This window comes from Xenopus laevis, chromosome 1L, assembly GCF_017654675.1.
Source record: "Xenopus laevis strain J_2021 chromosome 1L, Xenopus_laevis_v10.1, whole genome shotgun sequence".
Lineage (NCBI taxonomy): Eukaryota > Metazoa > Chordata > Amphibia > Anura > Pipidae > Xenopus > Xenopus laevis.
The window spans coordinates 204,043,792-204,062,804 of record NC_054371.1 but is presented as its reverse complement, the minus strand read 5'-3'; the positions used below and the strand labels follow the sequence as shown (position 1 = coordinate 204,062,804).

The window sequence follows — 19,013 nt, the reverse complement described above, 5'->3', positions numbered from 1 at the left end:
GGCAACTATCCAGTTCTTCTGCATAATGTAGAACACTTATAAAAAATACATTTTGACTGATCTATTGCCAGCGCAGCCATGTAAAATTAATATTACTGAAAAGTAAGTCAGAAACGAATAGCCTGGTTACAGCACAGAAATCTTTGATTCAGGAGTTTCAGATTCAAAGCCCCCAGCAGCTCTAAAATTCATCTCCCAAAGACAGTTTAAGATGCTGTTAGATGGAGTTCAGAACAGTAGGAGGGCCACAAGGCTGACATCTCTGCTTTTACAAATATCTGGCTTGGGGGGTTTATCCTGTAAGCAACACACATAACAACAGATTTGATACCCCAAAATAAGGCATTTTATTTTAACCCCCTCTGCAATGTGCAGAAACACAAGTTCTGTTAAACTGTAATTTCAATATGCAACCATTTCATAACGGAATTTTGTCAATAAATGGAATCAGTGCAAAATCATTGCACTTATCCCTGTAAGGGCAGAAGCTGTAAGCTGTTACATAGCAACCAGCTATTCAGTGATCTCAGTGCAACAGGAAGTGACAAAGCAGCTAGTGGGTGGCTGGCAGGAAAAGGAAGTCACAGATACTGGCAAAAGAAGATAGCCTGGCATAGAGAGCCACATGGTGGACAGAGAAGGAAGGAAGAGAGCTGCTGGTCACCAAAAGTATTCATTTGGATCGGCTGGCACAGGGAAGCCACATACTGTTCCTGGAGAGACAGAGGGGTATATTTATCAAAGAGTGAAGTTAATAGTGACGTTCCGCCACTAGAGTGAAATTCCACCACTCTCCATTCATTTCTATGGGATTTTTATAGGCGTATTTATCAAAGGGTGAACTTTCACTTTCACCTTCTGATAAATATGCCTTTCAATATCCCATAGAAATGAATTGAGAGCTGCGGAATTTCACTCTAGTGGCGGAACTTCACTCTTTACCCCAGAGAGTGTGAAAGGAATCCAGACTGGAGGAACAAACAGCAGGAGATTCCTATCTGAGCATCCAAAGGGGCTGGTAATTGCTGCATTGTATGCCTGAATGTGCCGGATTTGCCTGAAGAGAGCTCTAAAGTCTCCAAAGAGGATTTGTGAGTATCCTGGTTAAAGGGACAGTACACAAAAGAGGTGCTGAAGAATAAAGAGACTGTTTCTTAAAGGATTTTGCCTTTTCTAAGTTAGGTAGCCAGCTTGGTGCTAGCAAGTTAGTTAGTGACGCCCTATTGCCACCAGTTAGGAGTGCTGCTTTTACTAGTTGGCCAGTTATTTTATTTCAAAAAAGAAATCGATCTGCTGTGAGGAAAAGCACTTTGTTGGTGGGAGTTTATTTAATATAGGAAGCGCATACTGTTTTTATTTTCAGTTATTTTATATAAGCTGTTAAAAGTTAGTTAGTGAGGCCCTATTGCCACCGGTTAGGAGTGCTGCATGTACTAGTTGGCCAGTTATTTTATATAAACCGTTATTCAGTTTAACTAATACTGTGTGTGTTAGTACTGTATTCCTAGTGGGGCCACCCGTAGGTGCATTCCCGGATCCCAATAGGTCGAGGCACTGCGCTAGTAATTACCAGGTACCCAGTCTCTCCCCATTCCACTGCGGAGTGGCTCAGGTTTGTCCCGTGCCATCAGGTAAGCACCACACGTGGAGTGTAACACCGACAAAGGGGTGTCGAAAGGGTTACATTAATAAGCATCATGGTCGAACACCGGAGTTACATATACTGCATATGTGCTACCTCCCACGTCCCTGTTATCTCATCTAATTCCATGCTCAGTGTGTCCCTTCTTAATTCTCTTAATTTTTTTCAGTTCTTCCACCCTTCTTCCCTCTGATTCCTTTAATAGCCTTCTTTCACTTTTTTGTGCCCGTTTCTCCTCCTTTTATTATTTCCTCTAAAGTGCTTCTGCCATTTTCTCTTCTCCTTTATTAATTCAAGTGCAATCTGTGGCAGGTAGCAGCGTTTTGATTACCTCCCCAAGTTATGGCAATCAAAAGCAACACATTCATAGAAACCTGGGGAAATAAAGCAAACAGAAAATGTACACCTATATATACTGTATTATACGCAAGGGCATTTTGCAAACTATATTTTCATAAATAGATGTAAAATATGAGGATATTAGTAGTTACCTCGAGTTTTTATTATTTGTGTTTTTCAAATTATTTTTGTGTACCTGATTATACACTGATGAAATGGAAAGCCTAAGGCCAGGGTCACCAAAGTTTAACCAAGTGCCTAGCAAGCACCTTGCTATTACTTTTTTGCTATTAGCAATTACTGCATGCTTTGGAGAGCCTACCATATACTTTAAGCAAGTTTCTCATCTCCCATCAGTCCTAGACTAAAACTCTCTATGTTAAAATGATGTAGGGCATAACAGAAAGGCTAAACTCTTACTATGAAAAGCATATGAGAATGCCATGGCCTCCTGAAACTTTAGGTATTTATTCAGTTAGCCAATAGAGGTATCAGCTTTACATTATTTGTATTCCAGGTACCCTACTATCTCATGTACTGCATAAATGGGAAAGTTTTAATTTTTGTTTGATCACCAAATATTAGGGCATTGCACAATAATCTTCAAGTGGTTTTCACAATCACAAGCTGAATGGACTGTGGGAAATGTATTTATTTGAGAAAGGCACTTAAAGGGAAATTAGCCCTCTTGGACTCATTTATTGTTTGTGTGTACAGTATGTATTGTAAGTTTTTTCTGTTAAAAATTAACACAGCACCCATTGGCTATCAGTGATTGTGCAATCCAATGCATGGTGTTCAGGTATATATATCAAACTATATGGGATCAGTCACTTAATTTCAGTTGGGGATATTACACTTGCAGGTCTGATCAAACAAGTGAAACCAAAGTCTGCTTGCACCTTCAGTAATATGTTGGAATTCCACCTTCAGCTGGACAAATAGTACAAGGATGTGTAATAAATGAAACTATAAAGCATCAATCGCCAAGGTTTACTTGTTGACATTATACTAGTCTGGACTGCAAGTTAGATCAAACAGGTAAAACCAAAATCTGCTTGTACTTTAAGCAATATGATGGAATTATACCATTCAGCTGGACAAATGGTACTGGGATATAATAGTGTAATATCAAACTATAAGGGATCAATCGCCAAATATCATCAAGTTTTAGTATATCAAACAGGTGAAATTAACATTTATAGCGCAAAGACAGTAGAGAATGGGAGTCTAAAAAGTCATTGCAAATTGAAAGTGAAAATGACGCATTCTGTCTAAATCCATTTCTCAAAAATCACATTTATATTTCTATATTAAAAACAGCAGAAATAGGTAAGGTATACAAGGTTGGATTATACTACCTGAAAGGTTGCAGGATTTTTGTCTGTTTTGTTAAGCAAAAAGTATGCACTTTGTGAGCAGTGGTGTAACAAGTGTGGGCTGGACAACCGGCAATAAAATCTTTGAAGGTGCTTATCACAAAGCTACACCTACCAGGCTCCTGCCTGCCCACTCCCGGCCTCCCACCCGCCCACCTCCTGCCCGCCCACTCCCTGCCTCTCACCCACTCCACACCTCCTGCCCGCCCACTCCCTGCCTCCCGCCCACTACTTAGTGTCTCAGGCCACATATGACTACCGTCCCACTTCCCAGGTAGGAGACCGGGGGGGGGAATAATTTCCAGCTATAGAGGAAGCAGACACCTCCTGTTCCCAGGGCCCCCAGGGACTGCAAGGTCTGCTTCCTTTATAGTTACACCACTGTGTGTGCGGTACAAAATGAAGTTAAGTCTTGAAAATTAAAGGAATTTATAACAGTAATGCAATAACATAAATACCCTGACAATCAATCAATCAATCAGTCAATCAATCGAGGCTACTAAAAATGCCTTACCCTTTAAACAAGACAGGGACTGTTTGTTCATATATTGCAATATATTTAAGATGGCCAACTACGTCAAAGTCATTAATACCCTTTTGACAACAGTTTTTATACAGTATATATACATTAATTTTTAATGAAAGAATACCTTTAGTAAGGTGAATTGTTCTGCAACACGTACCTAAAATAATCTGTTGTTAAATGCTGTAGTCTAAATTGACACAGATAGTACTAGTGCACTAATTACAACAAAATCAATCTGTTCGCTTGAAGAGATTATAACAGTATAGTATAGTATACAGACACAGTATAACTGTGGGCACAGTAATATCTAGTTATGCCACTGATCACTGCGTCCTACAGATTTGCATCCAAGGAAGAAATCTCTATCCAGTTACAAAAACTAATACTTACAAAGGATGAGGAGAAGGATTTTTGAAGAAGTTGTACAAAACAGGGACCAGCCCAGTTGCAAATACCTATAAGGGATTATAGTCATAAGTCTAAAGTGAAGAGTCGTCAGGAACCATGCAACCAATACGCCATTAATTGGAAGGGTGTGTTCACATTATAGGTCAAGAATGTAATTCTTGGAAAGAATGCCCCACTGGTGATATAAAAAATTGACTGTGGAAATTAAAGGAGAGCTATGGACATTGTGCCACCCACCCACTAAGCTGCAGATACTTTCTATGAGCTTGGATTTTGGTTACTTGACGTAGAAGGTGTTTTTGATTAGAATTTTGCTACTGAGGAAAGGTTAGTGCACCTGCATTTAGATCAGAATAGAGCATTATATGTTGAGCAGATGGGTCACCTGGGTAAAATGCCTTGGGCATTAAATTCTTACCCTTACGGTGATCATAAATGCAATGATGTGACTGGACAGTTTGACCGATTTTGTCCGTTACGACCATTAGTATATGCATGGGTCCCTTGGGAGGAGGCTTCTACATATGCTCATCCTGCAGTCTTATTGGATCCCAGGTGGTCGATCCAGAGAAAATCTGTTCTAAAGAGGCCTTCCATCTGCCGACGCCTTTAACATTATCAGAAAAGGAAGAGACCTGGGCTTCTTCTCAGATCTGCTTGTTTCATTAATTGGCTGAATGAGACCACTCACTATCCATGAGAATAACCAAAACAGGCAATATCTGTTTGGCCATAGGATGATTGGTCAGATTACCTTAATCTAAAGGTGGCCATAGACGCAAAGATCCGCTCGTTTGGCGACATCACCAAAGAGCGGATCTTTCCCCGATATGCCATTAACGAGCATGGCTATATCAGGGGTAATCTGAACAATCAGATTACGATGCGCAATGGGCTCTGGCAGGATCGATCGGGTCAAAATCAAACCTGTCCGATCGACCAAAGGACCGATCTCTGTCGGACGAAACATGTCGGCACTCTCCACACACGATCCGAAAATCGTACGAATCATTGATTCGTACAATAGGATCTGTGCGTCTATGGCCAGCTTGAGAACCTGTGTCTGGCCACCCTTAGAGCTAGAGTATACTTCCTACAACACCATGGATAGTATGAGTTAGATGAGCTAGAACAGATGAAGGCCAGAGAAAATAACCAATCCCATGTAGAGGATCAATACCCCTTATCATGGATACCGTACTAATGAAGATTAGGAGGAGATGCCTTTTGTTAAGGAAATACCCAGGGGAGGCGTAAAGGGGAAGTTGACCTTTAAATAAAGTGGTATTACTAAGTACATTACTATTATTAAAAGAACAAATGAGTTAATACCTTTAAAATTAAAAGAAACATTTTTATGCCAGGTCTAGTAAGGTGCTAATGTAATACCTCGCTTAAGGTCTTGGACACCACTGGTTCTGACTCCTAAAATAATATACATGGTTTTAGAAGTTGGAGAAGCCAGAAAACAACAAAAAGAACCAACCAACACTGAATGCAACAGTAATCAACTGTAAAACTATTGAAAATGCGTGATATATGTGTGTTGGAAAGTTGCTTAGGATGCCCCATTGTGCAGAAAATGTTTTTATGGTGGAGGAGCCCTTTAAGACTGTCCATGCTCACTGTGACAGCTCCACTCCTTTACCTGCAGTTTGGTGCTTAAGTAGGCACCGCCCACGCTCTTCTTCCATTGGCTGCTTGCGCTGCCTGTCAGAGTCGAGAGGCTGTTGCACGCTTAGGAAGGATTCGGCGTTCAGCGCTGCCATTCCTGAGGCAATAAGGTGGTGGCTCTGCGCATCTAAAGGCTTATGCTGGAGGAAGCGCCTCTCTCCTGGCGTGATGTGTGAAGCCCCGGACTTTCTCCACAGACACTTTCCCCCATCTACGCTATTTCCAAAAGATCCAGGCGAACCTTTTTAATGACCAAACACCCCCACCGCGAGCACAAACCAAGTTTATAACCCATGACAGTAAACGGGGCTAGGAGGCACCAAGTTGCTGCTGCGGGGGGGTTAAGGTGCTGTCAGACTCGTACACGGAGAGTGGTTCTAAGCGGCGCTGGAAATGGAGAAGAAAGTTTTAGAGCGCGAAGGTGCGGCAGCGGATGGAAGCGATCGATCGTCTTCCTCTTCACTTTCCTCCTCGGGCTCCCAGACCTTGTCAGAAGGGGACATGAAGCAGGCGCAGTCCGGGGGGAGCAGCACTGACTGTGAATCAGAGGGGCAGCGGAATGCACAGAGGAGAAGGGGGCAAGAAGGACGAGCTCATTCTGGGGTAGGGGAGGAGGAGGAGGAAGAGGTGAGACAAGTCCAAGTAATCATTTCATATGTTCTCTATTGCCTTTCTGCTCGGGCTTCATTTAGTTCTGTGGCTGCAAAAGTGCACAAGTGCAGTAACCACAGCAACCACTTATGCGCTATCATCAGTCTTACTTGTCCAACTCAGCTAATTGCCTATTGGTTGATTTTTTTTGGATGCACTTTTGAGTCTGTTGTTAATATTTCTCTCTCCAATGTCTGGTTTATGGAGGAATTTTGCCCTAGGCCCCCATAATCTACTAGAATTGTGCAAATGCATTTTTGAGCTGCAAGGCTGAGTATCCCATTGACAGCTGAAGAATGTCAGGAGGATGCTGGGAATTGTAGTCAGGTAGCCACTGGAGTTGCAGGTTTGACCCTCATGAACTCCACTTATTTAACAAATATGGTGGCACCACCTTCCTATAATAAATATCTGGGCCACTTGATCAGTATCTGCGGCCTGGTGTCCCCCTTCCTTCTGTCTTTTGCTGAACTCCTGGGATCTGTAGGAAGTGGGAGATCCTGGGATCTGTAGTTCAGGGGATGCTGGGATCTATAGTTCAGCAATAGCTGCATATTAGGCGACTGACTGGTTGTGAGCGTATCTACTCGTATGTAGCTGTAAACTTTATGGTGTTGAGTGTGGCAGCTCCCGCTGGGTGCAAATGGCAGGGCTGTACTTGGGGCTGCTGCTGATCACGGTTATTCAATATTCCTCGTCTAATCTCCACGCCAGCTCTAATTGCTCGTTTCATGCAAGGAGATCTCCAGCTTGTGTGTTGTGGAATCCTAAATGAGGATGCAGAATGCTGAGGCGTGCAGTGCTGTGCACATTCCAGCTCTCTCCCATGTGTGTGTGCGGCAGCCCTTTCCAGCCTGTGCTCTCTTATACCAACATCAAGCAGCTGCCTTTCATATCAAATGCTGCAAATAAATATATCATTAAGGCTCAGAGCGCTAGTCATAACATTCATGTTTATATGCATGATAACAGGGGCGTAACTACGGAGGAAGCAGACTGCAGGGGGTCCCAGGGGTACAGGGGGCCCCATGAGGCCGTAATTAATGAGATATTTCACATATATTTGTAAAAAAGGACAAGCTTGGGGGCCCTAAAATTGATTTGCTGTGGGGCCCAGTAACCTAATTACACCACTGCATGATAACAAGCCAGTTCTTAGGTGGATAAGGGTTCACATATGTACAACTGATGTATTTAAACTGGACCCCCCTGAGAGACAGTGGGAGCAATTTTTTTTCCTCTCTTAAAACAGGGCAATTTGAAGAAGACGTGACACGTTATTATCTTGAATTCCATTTGCGTGACACCAATTCACACCGATGGGATATTCGCTTAGGACTAGATGCTAGAGTGCTGCATAAAGGAAGGCCCATCAGTTAACGAGGGTGCATCAGGGTTTATCCATCTCTTGTAGGTTCCATGTCTTCTTATTTCTAGGTCTGCTTGTCACTATTATTGGTTTGTGTGTGTAGGCAAATTGCTTACAACCCTGTTACATGGCCAGGTGGTTTGAAATATAAAGGCCTAATATTAAATTTTTTATATTACCCCTGTCTGAAACATAATAAAAGTTAATATTTAAGGAAACTTCCCCTTTACGGCTAGCAGCAGATGAGTTGAGTGCCTAGAATGATTAATTGCCATTGAGAGGTGCCCAGCCTGTGATTTATAGCCTCCTGTGGGGCAAGTTAGTGTCGGTGACACTCTCACTCCTTAACCCCCGGCCACCAACAAAATAAAAATTACAGGTATGGGACCGGTTATCCAGAGTGCTCAGGACCTGGGGCTTTCTGGATAACTGATCTTTCCGTAATTTTAATGTTCATACCTACTAAAAATACTTTACACGTTAAATAAACCCAGTAGGCTGGTTTTGCTTCCAATAAAGTCAATTATAATTAAAATAGTTATATTAAAATTAATTACATCTTAGTTGGGATCAAGTACATGGCGCGGATATAGATTTTGTTACTCAGAAACCCGTTATCCAGGAAGCTGCGAATTACGGAAAGGCCGTCTCCCATAGACTCCATTTTATCCAAATAATCCAAATTTTCAAAAATGATTTCCTTTTTCTAATAATAATATTGTAATAATAAAACAGTGTCTTGTGCTTGATCCCGAGTAAGATATAATTAATCCTTATCGGGAGCAGAACCAGCCTATTGGGTTTATTTAATTTTACATGATTTACTAAATACCCAAATTATGGAAAGATCCATTATACGGAAAACCCCAGGTCCCGAGCATTCTGGATAACAGGTCCCATACCTCTACTATTTTATTATTTCATTGGAAAAGGAAATTTATTTTTAAAAAAATGTGATTATTGGATAAAATGGAGTCTATGGGAGATGGGCATTCTGTAATTTGTAGCTTTCTGGATAGCCGGTTTCTGGATAACTGATTCCATACCTGTACAGGCTCATAATACAGGTAATCAGATATTTCTGTCATTTCACTAGCAGGTAAAAGCAACGATCAGCCCTCGTAGGTGCCCTCTATCCACCTCCTGCAGAAGGGAAAGTGTCAGCTTCCAGCCCAATATAAATCTGGGAATAGCTTCCATTTCTTTTAAATCTGTTACCAATATAATTTTGTTAACTATGTAATTGTGTGAAAAAGATGGACTGCATATGACTGGGAGCTGTCATGTTGCTTGCTTATGGGGTTATTTTTGAAAATCAGTGTTTAACCCTTTAAGTGCCAGCAGAATTTCACATTTTGGTTACGCGAAATGCCAGCCGTTTTTGAAACATTTTGTGCTCTCTCACTTTAGGGGCATTTTCTGAGGGGAAACCTATAGTTTACCTAGGAAAACTATACATTGTTTTTTTCGGTAGAAACTGAGCTTTCTAAATCTGCCTGAGTTTTCATGTATTTCCACCTGTGCAAAAAAATTTATAGTGCTAAATACCAAAAAAAAATGAAAAATTACCATTTTTCATCGTATATCAATTTATACCAGAAAAATATTTCATTTTACGGATGAAAATCCAACTGATTTGGAAAGCCTTATGTCTCTCGAACGTGCCAATACCAGATATGTATAGTTTTAGGGAGATTTAAGACTTCTGTACCTCAAAAACTCCCGGCAGTATATTGCCGAATTTTGAAAGCACTAAGGCAGAAAACGGCATGCTTTAGATTCCAAGGCAAAAACTCCTGAAACCGTAGGTTTACCCCAGAAAACCATGCATTTTTGAAAAGTACACATTCTGCCGATTACAAAATGGGTAACTATGTCTCTCTAATCCCAACTACCAAACATAAAAGCTTGTCTGAACATAGCGGTTTTTCAAAAAAAAATTCAAAATTCTGAAAAATCATTGCAAAGGTTTTATTTTGCTGCTCCGCATATCCCAAACTATATTAGGTACCAAGAAAAAGCACCTGAAATATGATTGTCAGGGGTCCACTGAACAGTTTGATACCCATTATGCATAGGTTTACCAAAGTATCTGGCATTTAGAGACACCAATATGAAGTTAGCACATCCAAATTGATCAGGACTTTACTTCAGCTACTGAGAAATCAACACATTGACTGCATTTTTTGTGGGGTAAAAACACAGAAATATATGTTTACCCCCCAAACCCATATATTTTTGGAAAGTACACATTCTACAGAATCTAAAATGGGTACCCATGCCTTTCTGCTCCAAACTACTGAGTCGCAAGGCTTTCCCAAAATTGTCGGTTTTGGTGAAATATGTGAAAATTGCCTCAAACCTTCAACTTCCCAGCACCATATCACCCATGTATCATTATGTACTAAGAAAAAGCACCCTAAATATGATTGCCAGGGTTCCTCTGAACATTTTGGTGGCCATTGTTCATAGGTTTACCAAAGTATCTGGCATTTAGAGGCCCCAAAATGAAGTTAGCGCATACAAACAGTCCCGTGGGTAACTTCAGCTAATGAAAAATCAAACACATTGACTGCATTTTTGTGGGGTAAAAACACAGAAATATATGTTTACCCCCAAAACCCATATATTTTTGGAAAGTACACATTCTACTGAATCTAAAATGGGTACCCATGCCTTTCTGCTCCAAACTACTGAGTCGCAAGGCTTTCCCACAATTGTCAGTTTTGGTGAAATATGTGAAAATTGCCTCAAACCTTCAACTTCTCAGCACCATATCACCCATGTATCGTTACACACCAAGAAAAAGCACCCTAAATATGATTGCCAGGGTTCCTCCAAACAGTTTGGTGGCCATTGTTCATAGGTTTACCAAAGTATCTGGCATTTAGAGGCCCCAAAATGAAGTTAGCGCATACAAACAGTCCCGTGGGTAACTTCAGCTAATGAAAAATCAACACATTGACTGCATTTTTGTGGGGTAAAAACACAGAAATATATGTTTACCCCCAAAACCCATATATTTTTGGAAAGTACACATTCTACCGAATCTAAAATGGGTACCCATGCCTTTCTGCTCCAAACTACTGAGTCGCAAGGCTTTCCCACAATTGTCGGTTTTGGTGAAATATCTGAAAATTGCCTCAAAGCTTCAACTTCTCAGCACCATATCACCCATGTATCGTTACGCACCAAGAAAAAGCACCCTAAATATGATTGCCAGGGTTCCTCCAAACAGTTTGGTGGCCATTGTTCATAGGTTTACCAAAGTATCTGGCATTTAGAGGCCCCAAAATGAAGTTAGCGCATACAAACAGTCCCGTGGGTAACTTCAGCTAATGAAAAATCAACACATTGACTGCATTTTTGTGGGGTAAAAACACAGAAATATATGTTTACCCCCAAAGCCCATATATTTTTGGAAAGTACACATTCTACCGAATCTAAAATGGGTACCCATGCCTTTTTGCTCCAAACTACTGAGTCGCAAGGCTTTCCCACAATTGTCGGTTTTGGTGAAATATCTGAAAATTGCCTCAAAGCTTCAACTTCTCAGCACCATATCACCCATGTATCGTTACGCACCAAGAAAAAGCACCCTAAATATGATTGCCAGGGTTCCTCTGAACATTTTGGTGGCCATTGTTCATAGGTTTACCAAAGTATCTGGCATTTAGAGGCCCCAAAATGAAGTTAGCGCATACAAACAGTCCCGTGGGTAACTTCAGCTAATGAAAAATCAAACACATTGACTGCATTTTTGTGGGGTAAAAACACAGAAATATATGTTTACCCCCAAAACCCATATATTTTTGGAAAGTACACATTCTACTGAATCTAAAATGGGTACCCATGCCTTTCTGCTCCAAACTACTGAGTCGCAAGGCTTTCCCACAATTGTCAGTTTTGGTGAAATATGTGAAAATTGCCTCAAACCTTCAACTTCTCAGCACCATATCACCCATGTATCGTTACACACCAAGAAAAAGCACCCTAAATATGATTGCCAGGGTTCCTCCAAACAGTTTGGTGGCCATTGTTCATAGGTTTACCAAAGTATCTGGCATTTAGAGGCCCCAAAATGAAGTTAGCGCATACAAACAGTCCCGTGGGTAACTTCAGCTAATGAAAAATCAACACATTGACTGCATTTTTGTGGGGTAAAAACACAGAAATATATGTTTACCCCCAAAACCCATATATTTTTGGAAAGTACACATTCTACCGAATCTAAAATGGGTACCCATGCCTTTCTGCTCCAAACTACTGAGTCGCAAGGCTTTCCCACAATTGTCGGTTTTGGTGAAATATCTGAAAATTGCCTCAAAGCTTCAACTTCTCAGCACCATATCACCCATGTATCGTTACGCACCAAGAAAAAGCACCCTAAATATGATTGCCAGGGTTCCTCCAAACAGTTTGGTGGCCATTGTTCATAGGTTTACCAAAGTATCTGGCATTTAGAGGCCCCAAAATGAAGTTAGCGCATACAAACAGTCCCGTGGGTAACTTCAGCTAATGAAAAATCAACACATTGACTGCATTTTTGTGGGGTAAAAACACAGAAATATATGTTTACCCCCAAAGCCCATATATTTTTGGAAAGTACACATTCTACCGAATCTAAAATGGGTACCCATGCCTTTTTGCTCCAAACTACTGAGTCGCAAGGCTTTCCCACAATTGTCGGTTTTGGTGAAATATCTGAAAATTGCCTCAAAGCTTCAACTTCTCAGCACCATATCACCCATGTATCGTTACGCACCAAGAAAAAGCACCCTAAATATGATTGCCAGGGTTCCTCCAAACAGTTTGGTGGCCATTGTTCATAGGTTTACCAAAGTATCTGGCATTTAGAGGCCCCAAAATGAAGTTAGCGCATACAAACAGTCCCGTGGGTAACTTCAGCTAATGAAAAATCAACACATTGACTGCATTTTTGTGGGGTAAAAACACAGAAATATATGTTTACCCCCAAAACCCATATATTTTTGGAAAGTACACATTCTACCGAATCTAAAATGGGTCCCCATGCCTTTCTGCTCCAAACTACTGAGTCGCAAGGCTTTCCCAAAGTTGTCGGTTTTGGTGAAATATCTGAAAATTGCCTCAAAGCTTCAACTTCCCAGCACCATATCACCCATGTATCATTACGTACTAAGAAAAAGCACCCTAAATATGATTGCCAGGGTTCCTCTGAACATTTTGGTGGCCATTGTTCATAAGTTTACCAAAGTATCTGGCATTTAGAGGCCCCAAAATGAAGTTAGCGCATACAAACAGTTCTGTGGGTAACTTCAGCTAATGAAAAATCAACACATTGACTGCATTTTTGCGGGGTAAAAACACAGAAATATATGTTTGCCCCCCAAAACCCATATAGTTTTGGAAAGTACACATTCTACCGAATCTAAAATGGGTACCCATGCCTTTCTGCTCCAAACTACTGAGTCGCAAGGCTTTCCCACAATTGTCGGTTTTGGTGAAATATCTGAAAACTGCCTCAATGCTTCAACTATCCAGCATCATATCACCCATGTATCATTACGTATCACAAAAAAGCACCCAAATTGTGATTGCCAGGGGTCCTCCAAACAGTTTGGTGCCCACTGTGCATAGGTTTACCAAAGTATATGGCATTTAGAGGCCCCAAAATGAAGTTAGCACATACAAATTGTCCTGTGGGTAACGTCAGCTAATGAAAAATCAGCACATTGTCTGCATTTTTGTGGGGTAAAAACACAGAAATATATGTTTACCCCCCAAACCCATACATTTTTGGAAAGTACACATTCTACAGAATCTAAAATGGGTACCCATGCCTTTCTGCTCCAAACTACTGAGTCGCAAGGCTTTGCCAAATTTGGCGGTTTTGGTGAAATATCTGAAAATTGCCTCAAAGCTTCAACTTTCCAGCAACGTATTGTCCATGTATCATTACCAGCATAAAGCATCCTAAATATAAACATAGGGGTCTACTAAATAGTTTGATGCCCAATGTGCATAGATATACCAAACTATGTGGCGCACAGAGACCCCCAAATGACAATATGTATAGACATTTTCACGGCTGACGCGCTGGCTGCTGCAACATAACCACCCGGTGTGTGTATTATGCGACATTAGACCACCTAACAGTACAGAGACCCCAGAAATCCATATATTTTCAGAAAGTACACATTCTGACGAATCCAATATGGGTAAATAAGTGTTTCTACTACAAACTGCCAAACTGCAAAGCAATGCTGAACATAACGTTTTTTATCAAATTTCTGAAAATCGTCACAAAGCTTGATTTTTACCCCATTATATGCCCCACATTTCGTAACTTATCAGCATAAAACATCCTAAATATGAACGCCAGGGGTCTACTGAACACTTTGATGCCCAATATGCATAGATATACCAAACTATGTGGCGCACAGAGACCCCCAAATGACAATACTGTATATACATTTTCACGGCTGACGCGCTGGCTGCTGCAATATAAGCACCTGGTGTGTGTATTATGCGACATTAGACCCCCCTAACAGTACAGAGACCCCAGAAAACCATATATTTTCAGAAAGTACACATTCTGACGAATCCAATATGGGTAAATAAGTGTTTCTACTACAAACTGCCAAACTGCAAAGCAATGCTGAACATAACGTTTTTTATCAAATTTCTGAAAATCGTCACAAAGCTTTAATTTTACCCCATTATATGCCCCACATTTCGTAACTTATCAGCATAAAACATCCTAAATATGAACGCCAGGGGTCTACTGAACACTTTGATGCCCAATATGCATAGATATACCAAACTATGTGGCGCACAGAGACCCCCAAATGACAATACTGTATATACATTTTCACGGCTGACGCGCTGGCTGCTGCAATATAAGCACCTGGTGTGTGTATTATGCGACATTAGACCCCCCTAACAGTACAGAGACCCCAGAAAACCATATATTTTCAGAAAGTACACATTCTGACGAATCCAATATGGGTAAATAAGTGTTTCTACTACAAACTGCCAAACTGCAAAGCAATGCTGAACATAACGGTTTTTATCAAATTTCTGAAAATCATCACAAAGCTTGAATTTTACCCCATTATATGCTCCACGTTTCGTAACGTATCAGCATAAAACATCCTAAATATGAACGCCAGGGGTCTACTGAACACTTTGATGCCCAATATGCATAGATATACCAAACTATGTGGCGCACAGAGACCCCCAAATGACAATAGTGTATATACATTTTCACGGCTGACGCGCTGGCTGCTGCAATATAAGCACCTGGTGTGTGTATTATGCGACATTAGACCCCCCTAACAGTACAGAGACCCCAGAAAACCATATATTTTCAGAAAGTACACATTCTGACGAATCCAATATGGGTAAATAAGTGTTTCTACTGCAAACTGCCAAACTGCAAAGCAATGCTGAACATAACGGTTTTTATCAAATTTCTGAAAATCGTCACAAAGCTTGAATTTTACCCCATTATATGCCCCACATTTCGTAACTTATCAGCATAAAACATCCTAAATATGAACGCCAGGGGTCTACTGAACACTTTGATGCCCAATATGCATAGATATACCAAACTATGTGGCGCACAGAGACCCCCAAATGACAATACTGTATATACATTTTCACAGCTGACGCGCTGGCTGCTGCAATATAAGCACCTGGTGTGTGTATTATGCGACATTAGACCCCCCTAACAGTACAGAAACCCCAGAAAACCATATATTTTTAGAAAGTACACATTCTGACAAATCCAATATGGGTAAATATGTGTTTCTACTGCATACTGCCAAACTGCAAAGCAATGCTGAACATAACGGTTTTTATCAAATTTCTGAAAATCGTCAGAAAGCTTGAATTTTACCCCATTATATGCCCCACATTTCGTAACGTATCAGCATAAAACATCCTAAATATGAACGCCAGGGGTCTACTGAATACTTTGATGCCCAATATGTATAGATATACCAAACTATGTGGCGCACAGAGACCCCCAAATGAATCTATAGCAGACAAAATTTCCATGGGCAAAACGAAGTAACATAGAACTGAGCCAAATGGTATAAAATCAGTAAAATCCAACAAAACCACAAAAATCAATGGCTTTTTTTTTTTAGCCTAATGTAATTAACGGTCAGAATCAAAGTTTGATTATTTTAGCATAGCTAAATAGGTTTTACAGATAGAAATAAGCGAACAACACCTACGCAAAGCTGAAAATGAAATAAAATGGCTAAACATGCAATAAAATGGCTAAAAATGTACAAATATCACTGAAATTGCAATATAATCACCGAAATAACATACAAAAGGTATTGCGCGGTGCAATTAGCAAATACGCTATTCGCAATGGCAATAAAACAGTTTTTACAGGCAAAAATACAGACGATGCGATAAAAGAAAATAAAAACACACAAAATAGCGTATGTGTGTGTACAACAGGCAAATTGTGTGTTGTATGCGTGTTGTTTGCATGTGCAAGTGTGTGCAAGCATGTGTAAGGGCTGTGAATATATGTGACCCCCCCTGATCCCCCAAAATTGAATGTATGTGTGTGTAAGTGTGAATATAAGTGGGAATGTAAGTGTATTAGTACAATAGGTGTGTGTGGGTGTGTGTTTGTGTGTATGTGTGTGTGGGGGGGGGCACTAACCTGGGGTGGCAGGCTGTAGGTTGTCCAGGAGGGCTGCATGATGAGCTGGAATCGTCTTCATTGCTGGATCTGGTGAGTGGGCGGTGCTGTAGGGCTAGGAAGCACAGGCAGCAGCAGGGCACCTAGATTTCATTGTGCCTGCTGCTGCCTTGGGGCCCCTGGGCGATCGCGCCTCAGGGGCCACTCGTTCCCCGCTTCTGCTCGTTGCCTAGGGGCTGGGGGACGAGTATGAACGGAGCGAGCGGCTTTTTTAGCCGCTCCTCCGTTCAAAAAAAGCAGGCAGCAGGCAAACAGCAGCAGAGCACGTTTATTTTGCGTGCCTGCTGCTGCATTGGGGCCCCTGGGCGATCGCGACCCAGGGGCCCATTTTCCCTACGTAGGCTCGTTGCCTAGGGGAAGGGTAAGCTGGCAGGGACACTAAGAACGGAGCGAGCGGCTTGTAAAGCCGCTCCTCCGTTCTGAAAGTGCAGGCAGCAGCAGGGCACATATGCTGCACGTGCCTGCTGCTGCCTTGGGGCCCCTGGGCGATCGCGACCCAGGGGCCACTTGTTCCCCGCCTAGGCTCGTTGCCTAGGGGCTGGGGAACAAGCAGGAACGGAGCGAGCGGCTTTACAAACCGCTCCTCCGTTCCCAAATCTGCAAATGCTGCAGAACGTAGAATCTACGTTCTGTGGCATTTCAAGTTACTTTGCTACAGAACGTAGATTCTACGTTCTGTGGCATTTAAAGGGTTAATATCCACAAGCCTTTTGTTATTATTGTTGTGAATGGGATTGATGACATTGTCTTTGGAAACAAGAGCCAGGCAACAAATCATTATAATATGTCCAATTGCTTTAAGAGTGTTTGTCATTAACTGCCACCTGGACATTTAGAAACACTTACTTACTTACTTACTTACTTACTTACTTACTTACTTACATACATATATACATACATAGACACAAACACTTATAATTTTTTTTTTTTCATATGCATACAACTTTCTGTTTAGCAAAAAAATGTCTGATTTATATGCCCTACTTTATGTAATGGGTCAGATCTCCACTATAACACCAGCCAGTAAATAAACACACTGCAGTGGATACTTAGAGGCAGAGTAGAAGCCATAAAAATCCCTTTAGGGCTATTCCACACGGGGAGATAGCGACGCGTTTGCGGTCGCGGCGACAAAGCGCCGCGCCAGTCGCCGCGACCGGCGCAGGCGACAGTTTTGTATGGGCGCCTATGTAAAAACGCCTGTGCTAACCACACGAGGCGATGCGTTTTTCAACAGTCGCCTGAAAAAGCCTGGCGAGGCATTTTCAGGCGACTGTTGAAAAGCGCATCGCCTCGTGTGGTTAGCACAGGCGTTTTTACATAGGCGCCCATACAAAACTGTCGCCTGCGCCGGTCGCGGCGACTGTCGCGGCGCTTTGTCGCCGCGACCGCAAACGCGTCGCTATCTCCCCGTGTGGAATAGCCCTTAATGGCAAAATCCTGCCCATGGAGTGCCCTGTTATAAATGAAGTTCCGCATTTCACAGGATTCACCTAGAAGTTTATTGGAAAGTTTATACAGTATCTTATTCTGCTTTTGAAAGAGGAACATGTTCTCATACTTGCTCACTCCTTCCCATTTGTGCCATTCCGTTGGTGCTTGCCTGTTATCCAGTTGGTTTTATTGTTGAATTGAAATAATGGTGCCCAGAATGCTGCTAAAAAGAAATCTGGGCTGTCGGTTGCAGATATGGGCAGCTAATCTGGCCAGTGCCGGTGGCTATAATAAGCATATCCTGGTTTATATGTTCCATCTCCACTGGAACCCACCGACTGTTGGCACAAGAGTGGTAAATGGAAGGGGGAAAGGAAAAATTTTCATCCCCTTAATCACATGACCTGAAGTCACATGAGTGTAAAGGCCTCCATGGATGCAAAGATTTTTCTTTGATGAACGACCGATTTTAGTGCAAGCCAACCATTTTGTCAAATTATCGTGAGGTTAGTAGAAATCGAACGATAGTGCATCTAACGATTTTTCGTCCGACATCAGTCAGAAAATTGATTGGCCAGGTTAGAAAATCGGTCACAGTGAAATCTATTTGTTGTCCAATTGTTTGCAGGGCCAAGCAGGCAGCTACCCTCAGTTTTCCTGGCTTCAACTAGACAACATCACTTGAAAGGGTCTTTTTAGTTGATGGACAAATCGTACATTTAAACGATCGTTTCAAGATAAGCTTGGTCTAACGATAACGAAAAGATCTTTTAAAAATCTTTACATCTATGTCCAGCTTAAGGGTTCCAATTAAGGAAAAAAGGCATCGTTTGCACACCCATGCCTTCTGAAGCAACGCCTGGTGCACGGTGAGGAAGGGG

General features: G+C 41.6%; 1 protein-coding gene across 2 annotated transcripts in view; it reads left to right on the top strand.

Annotated features, from left to right (window-relative positions):
- Positions 1–5,931: 5,931 nt before the first annotated feature.
- Positions 5,932–19,013, top strand: part of LOC108695735 (microtubule-associated serine/threonine-protein kinase 4-like) — a 360,023-nt gene continuing 346,941 nt past the window's right edge. Inside the window, exon 1 of one of the 2 annotated variants that reach the window (XM_041569085.1) lies at positions 5,932–6,595. In XM_041569085.1, the coding sequence (XP_041425019.1) occupies positions 6,362–6,595 (234 nt within the window). In that variant the 5' untranslated portion in view covers positions 5,932–6,361. The remainder of the gene's footprint in view (positions 6,596–19,013) is intronic. The other variant, XM_041569088.1, reaches the window with a different exon arrangement.